At 36.5% G+C, this 20,738-nt stretch overlaps 1 protein-coding gene across 2 annotated transcripts in view; it reads left to right on the top strand.

Annotated features, from left to right (window-relative positions):
* The window catches only part of KIF11 (kinesin family member 11), a 46,654-nt gene that overhangs the window by 13,798 nt on the left and 12,118 nt on the right, over positions 1–20,738 (top strand). For both annotated transcript variants that reach the window (XM_037497225.2, XM_037497226.2), the window contains exons 5-17: positions 773–958; positions 1,072–1,196; positions 4,102–4,192; positions 5,097–5,339; positions 9,358–9,453; positions 10,985–11,073; positions 12,585–12,672; positions 13,265–13,453; positions 14,127–14,334; positions 17,526–17,698; positions 19,101–19,226; positions 19,711–19,869; positions 20,258–20,364. In XM_037497225.2, coding sequence (XP_037353122.1) covers positions 773–958; positions 1,072–1,196; positions 4,102–4,192; positions 5,097–5,339; positions 9,358–9,453; positions 10,985–11,073; positions 12,585–12,672; positions 13,265–13,453; positions 14,127–14,334; positions 17,526–17,698; positions 19,101–19,226; positions 19,711–19,869; positions 20,258–20,364 — 1,880 coding nt within the window. The remainder of the gene's footprint in view (positions 1–772; positions 959–1,071; positions 1,197–4,101; positions 4,193–5,096; positions 5,340–9,357; positions 9,454–10,984; positions 11,074–12,584; positions 12,673–13,264; positions 13,454–14,126; positions 14,335–17,525; positions 17,699–19,100; positions 19,227–19,710; positions 19,870–20,257; positions 20,365–20,738) is intronic.

Below are 20,738 nucleotides of genomic sequence, written 5' to 3'. Positions count from 1 at the left end.
CAGAGACAGAGTGGGGAGCAGAACAGGTGGATTCACTGAAATACACTGCTAAGAGGAGCAACGGGTGAGACAGAAGTCTTCTGCACCATATGTAGGTTAGCTCCCTGGCTGGGGATCAAACTCAGGCCATAATGATGTAGTGCTGAGACTTAACCCTTACACCACCAGGGAGGCCCCCCTCATTTGATTTCTGTGTAATATTAGACATGAAGTGCCTGGCATGAAATACCTGGTAGATTGTGGAAGGTATGAAAAAGAATAATTATTGTTGAATAGGCTGTTGTAAATGACTTGACTTCTCTAACATTAAATTACTTTCTTTTTAAATTTTTATTCTTTTTTTTTTTTTTTAAGATTTATTTATTTATGCATACAAGAGCTGGGGTACAGGCCAGAGGTGTGTGTGTGTCAGGGGAGGGTGATTCACCAGAGACAGAGTGGGGAACAGAACAGGCATATTGACCGAAATACACTACTGAGGGGAGCAGTGGGCAAGACAGGAGAGGTCTGCTGCACCATGTGGGTAGCTCCCTGGCCAGCCGGGGATTGAACCCATGCTGCAGAGCCTGTGGATAGCTTTACAGTGCTGTGCTTAACTCCTTGCACCACCAGGGAGGCGCTAGTTTCTTTTTTAAAACTAGTTTTGTCACACTTATGTTTGAATGTATTATAATGTTTAAATTACGGTAAAGGAGGCCCTTGTTATGTGTATTTTAACTGCCACAGTAAATGGCATTCTTCTTTGCTTTAGTCCTTACTAATATAATTTCAGGATCCCTTGGCTGGTATAATTCCACGTACACTTCATCAAATTTTTGAGAAACTTACTGATAATGGTACTGAATTCTCAGTCAAAGTGTCTCTGTTGGAAATCTATAATGAAGAACTTTTTGATCTCCTTAATCCATCTTCTGATGTTTCTGAGAGACTACAGATGTTTGATGATCCTCGTAACAAGGTAATTCAGATTTGAGAATGAAATGTTTCCGAATGATGATGTGTGATGATTTGAGGTGTCAGTATACTTTTTTTTAAACCAATCTAATGGATGCTCTTTTGATATTTGGTCAGAGGGGAGTAATAATCAAAGGTTTAGAAGAAATTACAGTACACAACAAGGATGAAGTCTATCAAATTTTAGAGAAGGGGGCAGCAAAGAGGACAACTGCAGCAACTTTGATGAATGCATACTCTAGGTAAGAAAGCCACAATCTCTGCCACAACCCCATTTTCTTTGTAAGAATTATGAACTTGGGGGAAGTCAAATTGGAGTGGGTCAAGATGTGGGTCATATCTACTTAGATGGTAAGCAAGATTGCATGACTTAGTCATTGTGGTTTATTTTAATTTTTTTTTTTTGTAAAGATTTGTTTATGCATACAAGAGCTGGTGTACAGGCCATAGGTGCGGTGGGGGTGGGGTGAGTGGGAGGGTTCACCAGAGACAGAGTGGGAAACAGAACAGGCAGACTGACTGAAATACACTGCTGAGGGGAGCAGTGGTCGAGACAGGAGAGGTCTGCTGTGCCATGTGGGTTGTTCCCTGCCCGGCGGGGGATTGAACTCGTGCTGCCAATTGCTTCACAGTGCTGTGCTTAACCCCTTGCACCACCACAGAGGCCCCCATTTCGGTTTATATGGAGAGCACCAATATTAGAAGAATGTTAAAAAACAAATAAAAACAAGTTCAATTAGCACAGAAGCTTTTTTTAAGCAGAAGATTTTTTTTCCCCAAGAGAAATACATGGGAGCCCAGGTTGAAATGTGACTGCTATAGTTGGTTTAGAGATAGGATGCTTAGAGGCTTATTTCCTTCCACTTCCTTCTTTCCTTGAATACTTTTCTGGCGCCCTTGTGGGCACTTAGAATAGTTTTTCAAATCCCTGGTTGAATTAGGTTTAGAAGTCAAGTGACTTCATTCTCTTTCCTCCCTCTCCCCCCCAGTTTTAATGAGGTATGATTGATAAAAGTTATATATATTTAGGTTGTACAACATGATTTTTTTTTTAAGAATGGCTTAATATTAATGAATTTAGGGAAATAGTCACTAACGTTGACTTTCAAGGGGAGAAATGGGCATATTTGATGGTACCCCTATCAGATGAATCCAGGATCTTAGAAATGCAGTTTACCAGTCAGAGGTCACTTTTTTCTGCTGGTCTTTGAAGGAAACATAAAGCATATTAGAAAGAGTTATGGGTTGGAAGTTAGATATTTGTGTTTAGTTCTAGTTCTGCAGTTAGCTAGATACTGTGATGTTAGATAAAGTAGTAAATTTATCTAAATGTCAGTTTCCCCGTCTACAAAATGATCATTATGGGGTACATTTCTTATTTCTTTGTTCCTTTATAGTTGGAAGTTGCTATAATATGCTATAACAATTGTAATTGCAACTGTATAAAATATGCATATATTTAAAGAAAAAAGAAAAATAATATGGAAGTAAATAAGATTGTGTAATTATGGATGATTTCAAAATTATAGTGAAGTTTTTGCTATAATAGTTTTCCATTTTTAAAAATTGATGTAAGCCAATCAGAAATAAGATGGAAATATTTATTCATTTGTAACTTAATTTTATATGGAATTGAGAAGGATGAATTTAAGATTAGTAAAATTTCTTTAAATATCTTTCTCTGAAATATAAAATCATTCTAGTCTCTATTTTTATGAGTTTGATTCCCTCCCGCCCCCAGATTCTATATATAAATGAGATTATACAGTACTTATCTTTCTCTGTCTGATTTAACTTTCTTACAATAATGTCCTATAGGTTCATTCAAGTTGTTGCAAATGACAGTAGATTGGAGTAAAGCTCTCTTTTTATAGTTTTATGTAATAAAAAGAAAGAAAATATAATTCAGTTTTTCAATATCCGAGTTGACTTCTATATTATTGCATTTATTCCAGAATCCTAGATTGGAAATGGTAAATGATGGTAGAAAAACATGAGATGAATATTATAATTTAGAACTATAGTTTATAGTTTTCCTTCTGCTCTTCCCCTTTTATGTAATTTAAAATAGCTTATTTTTTTTTAAGATTTATTTTATGCAAGAACTGGGGTGTAAGCCAAAAGTACAAGGGGTGAGAGGATTCACCAGAGACAGAGTGGGGAGCAGAACAGGCAGATGACTGAAATACATTGCGGAGGGGAGCAGCGGGAGGGGCAGGAGAGGTCTGCTGTGCCATGTGGGTTGCTCCCTGGCAGGTCAGGGATTGAACTCGTGCTGTAGAGGGTGGCAGTAGCTTGATAACGCTGTCTTTAACCCCTGCGCCACCAGGGAGACCCTAAAGTAGTTTAAATAATCTTTATAAAGATGATACTTGAAAAATTTTCAAACAACTTGGAAAATACAAATAAGAAAATTAATAATTACTCTAGTCACCATCCATGGCACTAACAAACATAATGATGTTTATCAGATGTCATTTGTCCAGAAAAGGGAGATGTCTTTGGTTATCCATATAATTTTTGTTTCCCTCAGAAAAAAGCTGAATGTCAGTATATAGCATAGGATAGACTTTAGTACACTGTAGTGTAGCCAAGATTATCTTGTAGTGTTTTAGTTGTCACTGTTATTTACTATTTCTGCTGTTGGAGGGGGAGTAATAACCTATTTCTGATGATATTGTCAAAGCAGGGCAATATAGTTTTATACCAGGTGACATTGAGGGAAAGTAACTGATGACTTGCTTTTTGCTGTTTGAATTTAGGGCAATGACATATTTCAAGTGGTTCTTATGAATAGGAAGATTGGTCAAAAGCCTTCCTCTCTAACATACCACTCAACTGTCCTAACCTCATCCCACCCCACATTTAGGTTTTAGAGGTGCCTGAGGATTCTGGTTCCTAACCCTGTAAACATATTTCAGATAGCTTCTATTCAGGGCCACCTCTGCTGGAAGCAGGTACAAAAAGTCAAAAACCTAAACGTCACTCTACCCACTGCCTATCTTCTAAAATCTTACTGATAGCTCCCTTTTGATACTATCTCTGTCCTTTTGGATTTAGATCTTTGCTGTTTTTAATATTTTGTTACAGAAAGCTTATATAATGTTTTACATTTTAATGACTAGGCAACTTGATCTTGTTTTCTAGTCGTTCCCACTCAGTTTTCTCTGTTACAATACATATGAAAGAAACTACAATCGACGGAGAGGAGCTTGTTAAAATTGGAAAGTTGAACTTGGTAAGCATTTACCTTAGTATCAGTTTCATTTTTTTCTCCTTCTAGCTTTATGGAGGTATAATCGATAAATAAAATTACATATTTAAAGTGCACACCATACTGATTTGATATACGTACAGTTTGTGAAATGATCACCCCAGTCAGATTAATTAACACATCCATCACCTCACATAGTACCTGCTTTTGAATGAGAACATTTAAAATCTAGTCTTCCCAAATTTCACTATAGTATTATTAGCTATAGTGTTCATACTATACATTAGATCCTCAGAACTTATTCATCTCATAACTGAAGACTTGTACCCTTTGACCAGCATCCTGACATCGCCTTCACCTCAGCCCCTCTCCAACCATCGTTCTATATTTGTTTCTGTGAATCCCCTCACTCCTCTCAGATTTTATATATATAAGTGAGATTGTACAGTATTTGTCTTTCTCTGGTTTATTTCACTTTCTTCATTCATTCTTGTTGCAAATCATAAAACTTTCCTATTTCTCATGGCTGAAAATATTTTGTGTGTGTGTATAACATTTTCTTTATCCATTTATCCATCAACAGACATTTAGTTTCTGTATCTTGGCTATTGTGAATAATGCAATGAACTTGGGAGTATAGATAATCTCTTTGAGATACTGATTTCATTTTCTTCAGATACATATACATAGTAGTAGAATTGCTATATCATAGGAGTTGTGTTCCAGTTTGTTATTCTTGATCATCTCATAGTATAGTTTGAAATTTTGTGCTTTTAGATAATATTTTATAGTCACTATTAGCTTTGTAGTGTGTTGTTAATTATGTAAAACTATTTTACTGATCATTTAATAAGTGTAATATGAGAATGAAAGTCTTCAAGTATAAATCTGGTAGACTGACAACTTATTTTTATTTTTAAAATTCAAGGTTGATCTTGCAGGAAGTGAAAACATTGGTCGTTCTGGAGCAGTTGACAAGAGAGCTCGGGAAGCTGGAAATATCAATCAATCCCTGTTGACTTTGGGGAGGGTTATTACTGCACTTGTAGAAAGAACACCTCATGTTCCTTATCGAGAATCTAAACTAACTAGAATTCTCCAGGATTCTCTTGGAGGACGTACCAGAACATCTATAATTGCAACAATTTCTCCTGCATCTCTCAATCTTGAGGTAAACCTTTCAAAAGGTATCTGCAAGTATAGTAATTATAGTTGTTATTTAGCTGTCATTTATTTAAAAAGTTTATTAATTATTTGTAATTCTATACTATAGTAAAAAGAATTCAGACGTTGTATATGGACATAGGGTACCACTGTAAAGAGGTTGAATGAAGTAGTCTCGTGGTAGATGAAATTATAGTACATTTTAAATAATGTAACTAAGTTGTACAGTGAAAACTATAAGACATTGACAAAAGAAAAGAAGAAATAGAGAAATAGGTATTCTTTGTTCATGGATTAGAAGAATTAACTGTTAAAATGATCTTCTTAGCTGAGAAATATACAGATTCAAATAATCCCTATCAAAATTGCAATGACTTTCAAGAAAATAGGCAGCACTCTGCCTGCCCATCTGTGCCTGAGCAGGTGCTTTTCACCAACCCTCTCCCTCTGTAGGGCAGCAGCCTCCCTGCCTGCCTGTGACCTGTACCTGCTAGGGCTTCTCCTCACTGACCTCCCTCAGCGGAGTCTGCTTTCCTGCAGCCATGCAGACCTCTCTTAGCAAACCTGTCCCTTCTGGGGCAGCTCTTCCTGCCTGCTTGTGTCTCCTTTACTTTCCTGTCCCCTTTCCTTAATAAAACTGCCCTTTAAATATTAAAAAAAAAGAAAGAAAGAAAATAGAAAAACATTACTAAAATTTGTGTGGAACTACAAAAGATCCTGAATAGCCAAAGCAATCTTGAGTTAAAAAAAAAGAGAGAGAAATTTACTCCTCAAATTCAAACTATACTACAAAATGATAGTAATCAAAACAATATGATATTGAAATAAAAACATGCATAGATCAATGGAAAAGAATTGAGAGCCCAGAAATAAACTCATACATATGGACAGTTAATTTAAGACAAAGAAACCAAAACAAACATTGGAGAAAAGGAAGTTTCTTCAGTAGTGTTGGGAAATTGGACAGCCACATGCAACGAAATGAAGCCTAGACCATTATCTCAAACCATACACTAAAACTAAGTCAAAGTGTATTAAAGACTTGGATGTAAGACCTGAAACCATAAAATGCATACAAGAACACTTAGACTTTACATACCTTGGAGATACTTTTGGGTACTCCAACAACAAGGGGGCGGGGGGGGAAGAAAAATAAATGATAAGGGCCTCCCCGGTGGCGAAGCGGTTGAGCGCTGGGTTGCGAAGCTGCCCGCGGCCTCTGCAGCGCTGGTTCGATCCCCGGCTGCTCCCCGGCCACCAGAGGAGGGTCCCGCATGGCGCGCAGACCTCTCCTGCCGCCCGCTGCTCCCCTCAGCAGTGTACTTCGGTCCTTCTGCCTGCTCTGCTCCCCGCTCTGGCTCTGGTGAATTCTCTCACCCTCACGCGCTTCTGACTGTACCCAGTGCATGTATAAACAAAACAAACAAACAAATAAATAAATAAATAAATAAATAAAAAAACATGCCTCTATTTAAAAAAAAAAAATAAATAAATGATAATACATCAAACTAAAAAGTGTCAGCACAGCAAAAGAAACTCCAGTAAAACCCCAAATAACCAAATCAAAAAATGATCTAAAGATATGAACAGACCATTTTCCGAAAAGGATATACAAATAAACTATAGATACAGGAAAAAAAAATCTCATTTTCACTTAATGTTAAAGAAACACAAATCAGAAGCACAGTGAGATAGCACCTCACTCTTCTGAGAATGGCCTATAGCAATAAGACCAGAAACAAGTGTTGGTGAGGTTGTGGAGAAAAAGGAACCTTCATATACTGTTGGTAGGAATGTAAATTGGTACAGTCCCTATGGAAATGGTATGGAAGTTCCTCGGAAACTAAAAATACATCAACCATATGATATTTGGCTTCTAGTGGGGGACTATTGGTACTTAAGTATCAGTACCATATGGTACTTCCGTTTCTAGACGGAATTATTGAATATGAAAACATAATTTGAAGAATATGAAAACATTACTTTGAAAAGATTTATACATCCCTTTCTTTATTGCTGCACTACTTACAATAGCCAAGATATAGAAACAGCCTATGTGCCCATCTACGGATGTTTAAAGGAGATGTGAGATATATAGATACATAGACTATATAGGTATGCCTATATATGTGTATGTATATATATATATATATAGAGAGAGAGAGAGAGGGCGAATACTATTCAGCTATGAAAAAAGATGAAATATTGCCATTTGTGACAACATGGAGGGAGTTATTCTACATGAAATAAATCAGAAGACACATATTGAATGATTTTACTCACGCGGATTATAAAGAAACAAAGCAATGTTCACAACTGTCATTACTCTTAATGCCAGGGTGTCTCTAGGTACCTAAATTTCAACTGAAGGAGAAGCAGGTTAAGTAGGGAGGGCTCTAAACCATGGCTCTTACAAAAAGCCACATGTAAGAGTACATGGGGTGAAGAAGGGGTGAAGAAACCACATCATTACAGCCACGATACTGTGTCACTCCATGAAATTAGATCTTTTTTTTTTTTTTTAAAGAATTTATTTATTTATACAAGCACTGGGTACAGTCAGAAGCACAGGAGGGTGAGAGAATTCACCAGAGCCAGAGCGGGGAGCAGAACAGGCAGAAGGACCAAAGCACACTGCTGAGGGGAGCAGCGGGCGGCAGGAGAGGCCCGCGCGCCATGCGGGACCCGCCTCCGGTGGCCGGGAGCAGCCGGGGATCGAACCGGCACTGCAGAGGCCGCAGGCAGCTTCACAACCCAGCGCTCAACTGCTGCGCCACAGGGGAGGCCCATGAAATTAGATCTTAACAGAAGTCTGCTGAACTTATTCCAAACAACTTATTCCAAAGAATAAGAAGTCTGCTGAACTTATTCCAAATTTGGTGCTTCACAAGAACCAAATGAAGCCTATCTGGTTCACCTTTTTGTTGACGCCAAACTATGGTATCCATGCCAAACATGTCACAGTTATGCCCAAAAATACCCGGCTTGCATGCTGCATGTGTGGAGAACATTAATAAGAATCCACAATGATGGGAAACATTTTGTTTTCAAAACAAGAAATTTCTCTTTCTGTTATTGGTAGTTCTGAATGTTTGATTTTTTTTTTTTTTTTTAAGATTTATTTTATTTATGCATCTAAGAACTGTGGTATAGGCCGGAGGTGGGGGGAAGGGAGGCAAGAGGATTCACTAGAGACAGAGTGGGAAGCAGAGCCGGCAGATTGGCTGAAATACACTGCTGATGGGAGCAGAAGGCACCATGTGGGTTATCTCCCTGGCTGGGGCTTGAACTTTTGCTACAGTGGCTTCAGATAGCTTCCTAGTGCTGAGACTTAACCCCTTGCGCCACCAAAGAGGCCATGTTAGATTTTTTTTATCCATGGGATCAAAAGGACCTGAGTATATTATTGTAAGTGGAAAAATAAGGGGCAGAAATCCGGTATTGGCAGTTTTTCCATCTTCATCTTTGTGTGGATTTTCAGTATAAATGTCCATGTTTCAGTGAACAAGTGTCAGTGATTCAACTTTATAACAATTTTAAATAAACCTGTTAAATATTTCTGGACAATACCAACATTTGGATATTTTTAAAACAAATAGATTTCTTATTGATGGCAAGTAAAAGGTATTTGTGGCATTTGTACCATACAGTAGATTCCAGCCATTCACCGTATTTTCCTGAGTTGTGTTAAATGTAGGTACATGTTTATATTGTCCATCTTCTGTGCTATTTCTGTAAGTTTGCTGTTATACTATTTAAAAAAAGAAAAAAAGACAAAGCAAAGAAGCAGACAAAACAAACCTTAGATTTGGACTACAGAACTGAGGTTACTGGAGTGTGGGGAGCGGAGGGTACAGGGAGCCCAGTGGCTTGTGGTGGGGGACTATTGGTACTTCAGTGATGGGCATGGTGTGATACCATATATTTTGGGAAGTGTTAACCTAAGACAGTGATGTAAACCAGTATTACTTCAATAATAATGATGATGATGAAAGAATATAACTATTATCAAAATTTCTTCACAGGAAACTCTGAGCACATTGGAGTATGCTCATAGAGCAAAGAACATAATGAATAAGCCTGAAGTTAATCAGAAGCTCACCAAAAAAGCTCTTATTAAGGTAGTTGTGAGTTTTTTATTGAGTAATACAATCTTGTTTGACAAATGTGAAAATAAGGAAGTAAAGTAGAAAACTGTTAAATACTTTTTAAATTGCCAGTGGTAAGGCTTTTTTTCTTAATGATTTAAATTACATCATATGTTAAAAGTTTTTTGTGTGTTATATGTTGACTTTACCAGTTCTAGAGAGTCAGCAAAATTTGTACTTATTTACAAAATTTTTTAGAGCTTTAGGATATAATTTACATACTATGACATTCATCCACTATAAGTCTTATAATTCAATGATTTTTAGAACATTTCTGGGGTTGTGCAACGTCGCAATCAATTTCTAGGAAATTTATATCATTCTATAAAGTTTCCTTTTGTCCTTTGCAATCAGACAATCCCCATTTGCTTTCTGTCTATAGATTTGCCTTTTCTGTACATTTCCTATAAATGGAATTATACAATAGTGTATTGCATCTTGCTTCTTTTCCTTGGCAAACAGAGACCATTTATGTTGTAACATTTATTAATAAATTGTTTCTTGTTTTTCTTTTTGCCAAATAATCTATTAACTGATAATAAAACTTTTTGTGTATCCATTCACAGATGGACATTTGAATTTTTGCCAGTAATGTGGCTGTGAACATTAGAGTACAAGTTTTTGTGTCCATGCATTTTCATTTTTCTTGGGTAGATACCTAGCAGTGTAATTCCTGGGTTGTAAAGTAAATTTAAAAACTTTTCCAAAGTGGCTGTAATTTTAATTTAGCTTCTTTCTTGTTTTATGTGACAAAATGTTTCAGGTTCATGTTGAATGTTTCTTGCTCCCCAGTCTGAGATCAGGCATTTCTCTAAGGAATCTTGTTTCCTTTTAGTGTAAAATGCTATTTGGAGACCAACATGGATACTTTCTTCAGCAGCCTATGTTTTTATGTTCATTTATTTTTTTTTTTTAATTTTTTTTTAAAACGGGCAAGTTTTTTTTTTTTTTTATTAATTTATTTATTTATACAAGCACTGGGTACAGTCAGAAGCCTGGGAGGGTGAGAGAATTCACCAGAGCCAGAGCAGGGAACAGAACAGGCAGACTGACGAAATACACTGCTGAGGGGAGCAGTGGGCACATCAGGAGAGGTCCGCGCGCCATGTGGGACCCTTGCCTGGTGGCCGGGGATCGAATCTGCGCTGCAGAGGCTGTGGGCAGCCTCACAGCCCAGTGCTCAACCACTGAGCCACCAGGGAAGGCTCTTTATGAGTACATTTAAAGGCATTTTCAAAGCCATAGAAAGACTTTATCCTAAACAGGTTAATAGTGAATAAAAAGTATAGTTATGACATTTTTTGTTTGTTTACTGAGGTAGCATTGATGACAACATATTCTGTTTTAGAGGTACAGGGTTACACATCTTGGTTATGATTTTTTATCATGTTTATACATTACAAAGTGTAAAAAGTTTAACTTTGTTTTATTTGTGACACATCCTCCCCAAACTAAATAAATAAAAAGTTAATTTCTAAATTGGTATCTAAATCTTCTTGTCTAGGAATATACAGAAGAGATAGAACGTCTGAAGCGAGATCTTGCTGCAACCCGTGAAAAAAATGGGGTATACATTTCAGAAGAAAATTTTAGGTAAGCCCTTGGCAATGGAAATTAAATTCCTAGACTAAATATTTTCTGCTAATAGTCTGTAAGAAGTACAATTTACTTATGTGACAGTAGGTAAAATCTTTATATCTGCTGTATCCTATGAATATTTTTGTTTTGATGTTAGATTTTTTTTTGATGTTATTAAACAGTTTATTTTTAGATTTTTTATTTATGCTTACAAGAGCTGGGGGGGTAGGTCAGAGGTATGGGGAGGTAAGAGGATTCACCAGAGACAGAGTGGGGAGCAGAACAGGCAGATTGGGGCCTCCCCGGTGGCGCAGCGGTTGAGCGCTGGGTTGTGAAGCTGCCCGCAGCCTCGGCGGCGCCGGTTCGATCCCCGGCTGCTCCCCAGCCACCAGAGGAGGGTCCCACATGGCGCGCAGACCTCTCCTGCCGCCCGCTGCTCCCCTCAGCAGTGTACTTCGGTCCTTCTGCCTGCTGTGCTCCCCGCTCTGGCTCTGGTGAATTCTCTCACCCTCCCGCGCTTCTGACTGTACCCAGTGCATGTATAAACAAAACAAACAAATAAATAAATAAATAAAACATGCCTCTATTTAAAAAAAAAAAAAAAAAAAAAAAAAAGAACAGGCAGATTGACTGAAATACATTGCTGAGGGGAGCAGCAAGCGAGATAGGCGAGGTCTGCTGCACCATGTGTTATCTCCCTGGCTGGGCATTGAACTTGACCTAATGCTGCAGTGGCTGCCGATAGGTTCATAGTGCTGAGATTTAACCCATTGTGCCACCAGGGAGGCCCCAGTGCTACAGTTCTTAATCGCTTTCTCACTTATGACATCTGATACCTTCAAGTCCCAAGCTTTTCCTAGATTATATGGGCCGTTGGTATACCTGATTACACTTAGATTCTATCCCTTCACTTCTAGTTCGTTTTTTTTTTTTAAGATTGATTTATTTATGCATACAAGAGCTGGGGCACAGGCCAGCGATGTGGGGGATGAGAGGATCCACCAGAGACAAAGTGGGGAACAGAACAGGCAGACTGACTGAAATACACGCTGAGGGGAGCAGGGGTCAAGACAGGAAGAGATCTGCCTCACCGTGTGGGTTTCTCCCTGGCCGACCGGGGATCGTACTCGTGCTGCTGAAGTTCAGAGGCTGCGGATTGCTTGATAGTGCGGTGCTTAACCCCTTGCGCCACCAGGGAGACCCTTCACCTCTATTTCATGTGCGTTACAGTTCTCTGTCACCATTGTAGCTTCTCAGATTATACACACATAGATGCTTTTTCCCCTCTCATAGCCAGGGATTCTCAATTTTAAAATAGAAGTCACAAGAAAAATATTCCATTTATGAAATAAGGACAAGGGATACATTTGTATTTTACAATATGTATTTATTGGTTATTGACACTTAGGCATCAATATTATGACAAATGGTAAAGATGATGTGTAACTGCCACAATTGTGTTAGAATAAACTTTAATAGAATTGAGAAAAAATATTAACTGAAACTCATATTAATCTGTATTTTAGAGCCATGAGTGGAAAACTAACTGTTCAAGAAGAACAGATTGTAGAATTGATTGAAAAAATTGGTGCCGTTGAAGAGGAGCTCAATAGAGTAAGCATTCAAAACAATATTGAATGTCATATGAAAAGCAATTACTGACATTTCAGAATGTGAGAGACCTGATATATTTTCTTGCTGACCCATATACTAAAGTTAAGTGTATGTTATTGATAATTTTACCATCATCAGTGATAAAGAAGAAACTGTTGTGATATGTATATTAATGCTACCTTATAAGAAATTAACTGAATTGTATTTATTGTAAGTCTAAATGGTGAAATGCTGAAAAATTTTCATTAATGTGTTTATCAGATGAGGAAATGCAGGTATTGGGTTAAACCAGACGTTAAACAACAAAGGTGGAAAGACCTGACCCTTTTCTGTCATGCTTAGATTGGCAGTGTTGGAAGGAACCTGAATACTTAATCCCATTGTACTAGTCCAGTTATTTGTTTTTAATGAATTTACAGAAAGAAACCAGACACCATAGAAAATGTGTTAATCTACCTGAGAGCTTGTTACAACTTTTTCTTGAAAATAATTCATTTGGTTTATAAGATGATGATATGAACTGGCCAGGTGTTTTACCAACCAGTTTAACTTTTTTTAAATAAAAAAAAAATGTTTAATGTTTTATATTTAGGTTACAGAATTATTTATGGATAATAAAAGTGAACTTGACCAGTGTAAATCTGACCTGCAAAGTAAAACACAGGAACTTGAAACTACTCAGAAGCATTTACAGGAAACCAAATTAGAACTTGTTAAGGAAGAATATATCACCTCAGCTTTGGAAAGCACTGAGGAGAAACTTCATGATGCTGCCAGCAGGGTTTGTCCTTTATTTTAATTTGTACTTGCATTAAGGAAATTAGAGAATGAGTAGAAGTAACTTTCTTTGCTTAAGCATTAATTTTGAAATTCTGTTTATTCATCCCAAATGATATTTCTGTCAATTTGAAAATGTTATTTTACTAGTTCATTTAAATTCTCCTCACTGGAGAAGCTGACTTATGACAACACTATTTCACTTATATTCAAAGCTTATGACAAGAACTTTTGAAAATAGAACATGATTTTAATATACTTCATAGACATTTAGAGTAATGATGTTGTAACCGCTTTTTCCCCCCATGGTGATTGTAATTAATCAGTCATCAAGAATTTTGCAACATCTAATGATGGAAGATATTGCGAGTGTTTAATGTTTTATTCAGTTTACTTTTGAGGAAATATAATGGGAAAAAATTATGAGGGAGAATAATTATAGTAACATGTTTCAAAAAATCAGTTTTTCTTGCCTAGATGAGTAGGGATGCGGTGGTTATTCCTTGCCCAGATGGCTATGGGATTAAAACATTCCTGGGTAACCGAATAAATTAACATGAGTTTAAAAATTTCTTCAGATTACAATGACTAAAACCTCTATTCAGAAGAAAGCATTATGTAGCACAGATTTTTTTTAGAATACTCTTGTCATATCCATTTATCAACCTTTTTTTTAGTTGCTTAACACAGTTGAAGAAACTACAAAAGATGTATCTGGTCTCCATTCCAAACTGGATCGTAAGAAGGCAGTTGAACAGCACAATGCAGAAGCGCAGGATGTTTTTGGCAAAAACCTGAATAGTCTATTCAGTAGTATGGAAGAATTAATTAAGGATGGCACTTCAAAGCAAAAGGCAATGCTAGATGTTCACAAGACCTTGTATGGTAAGTTCAAGCATTACTAATTATTATAGGCATTGTATGTTTAATGTGAAACTAATTTCAAAACCGATGATTTAATATGTTGTTTTTTTTGTTTTTTGTTTGTTTTTTGTGGGACCCTCGTCGGTGGCCTGGGAACAAACCGGCACTGCAGAGGCTGTGCCTCACAGCCCAGCGCTCAACCGCTGTGCCACCAGGGGAGGCCCTGATTTTAATATCGGGTTTTTTTTTTATAAATTTTATTTTTATATTCCCCATACAATTGCAACCCTCTTATTTTAACCCCAATCCCTCCCCTCCCCGCCCCCCACCCCTCATAGAGTGTCTCTGGTTCGTAGTTTTTTGTTGTTTTTGATTTTCACTTTCTTACAGTTATTCATTTTCCTGGTCCCTTATTTAAGTTTTCTAGATTCCTGCTATGAGTGAGACCATCCGGTATTTTTCTTTTTCTTTTTGGCTTATTTCGCTGAGCATGATCCCTTCCAGCGCCATCCATGTTGCTGCAAATTGCATGTGTTTATCTTTTTTGAATGCTGAGTAGTATTCCATGGTGTATATGTACCACATCTTGATCCAGTCATCTATTTTTGGGCATTTGTGTTGTTTCCAAAGCTTAGCTATTGTAAACAGTGCTGCTATAAACATAGGGGTGCAAGTGCTCTTTGGAACTGATGTTTCTGTGTCCTTTGGATAAATACCTAGGAGTGGAATTGCTGGATCATATGGAAGCTCTATCTTTAGTAGGTTGAGGAATCTCCACACAGCTCTCCATAGTGGTTGGACCAGTTTGCACTCCCACCAACAGTGCAGGAGAGTTCCTTTTTCTCCACACCCTCGCCAACATTTGTTGTTGCTAGTTTTTTTAAAATGTCCCATTCTCACTGGTGTAAGATGGTATCTCATGGTAGTTTTGATTTGCATTTCCCTGATTGTAAGTGACATTGAACATTTTTTCATATGCCTGGTGGCCATTTGTAGTTCTTCTTTGGAGAAGTTTCTTTTTAGCTCTTCTGCCCATTTTTTGACTGGATTATTTTCTTTGTTTTTGTTGAGTCTAATCAGCTCTTTGTAGATTTTTGTGATCAGTCCTTTATCATTAGTGTTGGGTGCAAAAATTTTCTCCTAGTCGGTGGGGTTTCTCTTTGTTTTTGTTATTGTCTCTTTTGCTGTGCAGAAGCTCTTTAATTTGATGTAGTCCCAGCTGTTGCTCTTTGCCTTCACTATCACTGCTTTGGGTGATGTGTCTGTAAAGATATCTTTGATGTGCATATCATGTAGTGTTTCGCCTATATTTACTTCTATGTATTTTATGGTTTCAGGTCTTATGTCTAGTTCTTTAATCCATTTTGAGTTGGTTTTTGTGTATGGTGTGAGGTGGTAGTCAAGCTTCATTCTTTTGCATGTAGCGACCCAGTTTTCCCAGCACCATTTATTGAACAAACTTTCTGTGCTCCAATGCGTATTCTTTGCTCCTTTGTCAAAGATTAGTTGACCATAAATCTGTGGGTTTATTTCTGGATTTTCTATTCGATTCCATTGGTCTGTGTGTCTGTTCTTGTTCCAATGCTATGCAGTTTTGATGATTATGGCTTTGTAGTATGGTTTGAAGTCTGGGAGTGTGATGCCTATCTTAACGACCTTAGGTGACATTGTCACTAGTTACCCTCCCATGCCCATACTGTCTGTTCCAACTAGAACTGCCTTTGAATTAAAAGAAGTAAAGGAGCTTATATTCAATAAGCAATAAGTGTGTAGGCTTTAGAAGTAAAAATCTGCTACATCCCTGACTCTGCCTCATTTTTAATAGATACTACTACTATTAAATTTTTAGATTTTTTTTCTCTAGAAATTTTTTGTGCATATCTTTCTGCAATTTTTTTTGAGAATATGTATTTTGAATGGTTTCCATATTCTCTGAATAAATGTATCATTTTTAACTATAGCCATTTTTTTCATTTAGAAAAAAGATACTATGATATTTTATTAGATTATTAGATATTCCATTATGAAAGTTTTACCCTTATGGAAAATTTAGAAATGTAGAAATGTAAAAATAATTTAAAAATCACCCAGATTCTAGTCACTCTAAGTCAACTATAAATTTTATCAATTTTGTGACCTCTTTTACCCACTGTAATACTTTGTATTCCTTTTACTTATTAAAGATTAACGTTAGAATATTCTAATTTTTTTTTTACTAGGGATTATAGTTGTCAGTTATAAATACCCACAAATGTCAAGTATTTACAGAATATTATAGAACATGTGTGTGTGTGTGTGTGTGTGTGTGTGTGTGTGTGTGTGTGTGTGTGTATATAAAATGTAGGGAGCCAATTTATTTTAATCTTGCTTATTACTAAAATTTCTACAAAGATATTATTTTGCCAGCCTCTTGGTTTTTCTAGGTGCATTTAAATATATTTATGTTCAACATCACTTGTAATCAGGGAAATGCAAATCAAAACTACCATGAGATACCATCTTACACCAGTGAGAATGGCACATATTAAAAAAACTAGCAACAACAAATGTTGGCGAGGGTGTGGAGAAAAAGGAACTCTCCTGCACTGTTGGTGGGAGTGCAAACTGGTCCAACCACTATGGAGAGCTGTGTGGAGATTTCTTGACCTACTAAACATAGAGCTTCCATATGATCCAGCAATTCCACTCCTAGGTATTTACCCAAAGGACACAGAAACATCAATTCCAAAGAGCACCTGCACCCCTATGTTTATAGCAGCACTGTTTACAATAGCTAAGCTTTGGAAACAACCCAAATGCCCAAAAATAGATGAATGGATCAAGAAGATGTGGTACATCTATACCATGGAATATTACTCAGCATTCAAAAAAGATAAACACATGCAATTTGCAGCAACATGGATGGCACTGGAAGGGATCATGCTCAGCGAAATAAGCCAAAAAGAAAAAGAAAAATACCGGATGGTCTCACTCATAGCAGGAATCTAGAAAACTTAAATAAGGGACCAGGAAAATGAATAACTATAAGAAAGTGAAAATCAAAATCAACAAAAAACTATGAACCAGAGACACTTTTTGGGGGGTGGGGTGCCGGAGGGGAGGGATTGGGGTCAGAATGGGGGGGTTGCAATTGTATGGGGAATATAAAAATAAAATTTATTATTAAAAAAATATATATATTTATGTTAAAATTTACCTTTTTGTGTGTGTAGGTAACCTTCTATCATCCAGTGTCTCTGCATTAGACACCATTACTACGACTGCACTTGGATCTTTCACATCTATTCCAGAAAATGTGTCTACACATGTTTCTCAGCTTTCTAATACGATATTGAAAGAACAATCGTTGGCAGCAGAGAGTAAAACTATACTTCAGACATTAATTGTTAGTAAATCTTTTAAAGTATTTTTGAAGGGGAACGTTTGATAAATCTTCAAAAACAACTAACTGCTTTTCTTTCATCTTGAGCTTTATTAGACACAGTGATAAACAGCACTTTAAGAGAGTACATTTCTATTTTTAAAGGGAAATCTCTGCACTATTTTATTTATCGAGGAGATTAATTTCCAAATGCGTGTTACCTTTGAGACTTTTTCCATTTATATTTATGACATTTAAAGTAGCAGCTATTAAATCTTAAGATAACTGGAAAGTTAGGTTTAACTCAAGGTGAATTCAAGGGACCCATGACGTGGAGGGTCGTGAAATCACCCAAGGGTCCTGACCCAACTAGAAGAGGATATTAGGTGGTTATATTTGGTGGTTAATTTTGAAACTACAGTAATACATAAAGTGTGCAAGAAAAATTATGTAATTAAGTAGTTACAGAATTCTAGGACTACATAATAATTTGTGGGATCAGATTTGTGTGGCCAAGCCCTTCTGGAACTTAAGTGGAATAACCAGTGCCTCAGTGCAAGGCGCATAGGTCAGATCCTCCCCCCCTCACCCCCAGCTTCTATAATAGTTCCTAACCTATACTGCATTCTTAACAACTTTTTAAAAAGATTTATTTTTATTTATTTATGCATATAAGAGCTGGGGTATAGGCCAGAGGTACAGGATTGGGGGATTGTGTGTGAGAGGATTCACCAGAGACAGATTGGAGAGCAGAACAGGCATATCTACTGAGATACACTGCTGAGGGGAGCAGCGGGCAAGATGGAAGAGGTCTGCTACACCATATGGGTTAACTCCCTGGCCGGGGATCAAACTCATGCTGCAGTAGCTGGAAATAGCTTGATAGCACTGAGACTTTAGCCCCTACACCACCAGGGAGGCCCACATTCTCAACTTTAAATGTATGTTGGCAAGAACAAGAATCTGACAAGTCTTCAAGGTATACAATAGATTATATGTTGTCAAGTCCTCAAAGTGAAAACCTTTAGGCCAAAGCCTGTCTTTGTAGGCTGTTTGGTCTCCTCAGCCTTCTTGACTAGTAACCTAAACTTGAAATTTGTTTTATTAAAATGTAGGGTTGTAATGCTGAAGCCTTATCAATTGTATATTATTTTCCCCTCTTCTGAATTTTTCTAACTTTTGTTTCATTGGACTATTATGAATCTATTATATACTAACTGACCATTTTCTTAGTTATTAATGGTGGGATAAATGAGTTATGCTGAATATAAACCCTATTATCAAATTGGCTCTATAAACTAAAGAAAATGTGCACTTAAAGAAAATGTGCACTTAACTTTAATATGTGTTTGGTTATTTAGGATATTTAACCAACCATGTTTATGGAAGTGAAAATATTCTTTAAGACTTTCTTTTTTTAAACCAGAATGAACTCAAGACAGAACTTCTAAGTTCACTGGAAACAATTTTATCTCCCGCGGTGGTGTCTATACTGAAAATCAATAATCAACTAAAGCATATCTTTAAGACTTCATTGACAGTGACTGATAAGGTAACAAATGTTCTTAATATCTGAAAATCAAATTTTTTAAGAAAGAAGGTCTATCAGTGGCCACACCTGGAGATACATCTATATGCACAACCCAAGGGTTATGAAAAAAAAATCTAGAAGAGGGAGGGGTTATGGTGCTCTCTATAATTGATGTGGTCAGTAGAGTCATGACCAAGAAAAATGAGAGATGAACATCAAGATAAATATTAAATACACATGGTAGCTTACACTGACTGTCATGCTGTCAGATGGTGGAGAAAGATATGTATGTAGATGTCTACATGCTTGCTTAAATTGCATAAAATATCTTTGGAAGTATTAAAAATGGTAGCAGTCTTCTCTAAGAATGGGGTTGGTGCTTGGGTTCTTGGAATTGGAGCAGGAAAGGGACTTTACTCTGCATACTATTTTCTACCTTTTCTGTTTTGTATATTAAAATTTCTTTTAATTTCATTAAGATGAGACCAATCTTTTTTCTTCAAAGATAGAAGATCAGAAAAAGGAAATGGATGGCTTTCTCAGTACATTGTGTAATAATCTACATGAACTACAAGAAAATACAATTTCTTCCTTGACTGAATCACAGGAGCAGTGTGAAAACTTAACTGAACACCTGAAGACAATAAAGAAAATCCATTCACAGGTATTTTATTTAGCTGATTTGGATATTGTAAAAAGAAACTTTTGTAATCTTTAACTTGATTATCCTTGTTATACAATCTCAATGCTATATAACTGAGAATCCTCAAAGTACCATAACCACTATTGGTTATAGCTGTAAATATGTAAAAAAATTGAGAATGCTTTTCTAGATTAGTTAACATTTGAAACATTGCCACATATAGATTCCTATACTAAAGTACAGTAAGATAATACGATTGTTTCCTCAAACCAACATGAAAGATGAAGTTGGATAACCATACCTTTAGGACTACAATGAGAATAAAATGATCCTCACTTGGGAAAATGTCAATTTAGAAAAAAGTTCAAATACCATAATTTTAATCTCTTCTCCCATACCTTCCTTCCAGGAACTTTGCCAGTTAATTAATCTTTGGACAGAGAGATTCTGTGCTTTGGAGGAAAAGTGTGAAAATATCCAGAAACCACTTATTACTATCCAAGGCAATACAGAGCTGTAAGCTGTTTTTAAATTTTCTTTTAACTTTTCTGTGTGAAACTTTCAGAATAGAAAGCTTCAAAGAGTATTTGATTTCTTATATTAATCTAATTTCTTAGTTAACATTTTACTATGTTTGCTTTATCTTTCTCACTCACTCTCCCCTTCTATAATATTTTTCATAATTTTATTTTCTGAACTGTGAATAACTTAGTCATAATGCCCACTTTTCCCTAAATATTTCAGTGTATATTTTCTAAAATCAAAGATGCTTTCTTATATAACCATCATACAGTTATTTCAAATGAGAAAATTAAAACTGATAACCACTATCTGATATATAGGCCTAATTAATTTTTTTTTTTAAAGATTTATTTTTTATTTTTATTTAT

This window comes from Talpa occidentalis, unplaced genomic scaffold (assembly GCF_014898055.3).
Source record: "Talpa occidentalis isolate TD23 unplaced genomic scaffold, MPIMG_talOcc4v2.1 talOcc4.8, whole genome shotgun sequence".
Lineage (NCBI taxonomy): Eukaryota > Metazoa > Chordata > Mammalia > Eulipotyphla > Talpidae > Talpa > Talpa occidentalis.
Note: the sequence above shows the minus strand (reverse complement) of the source record. Positions and strands in the feature narration are given on the sequence as shown.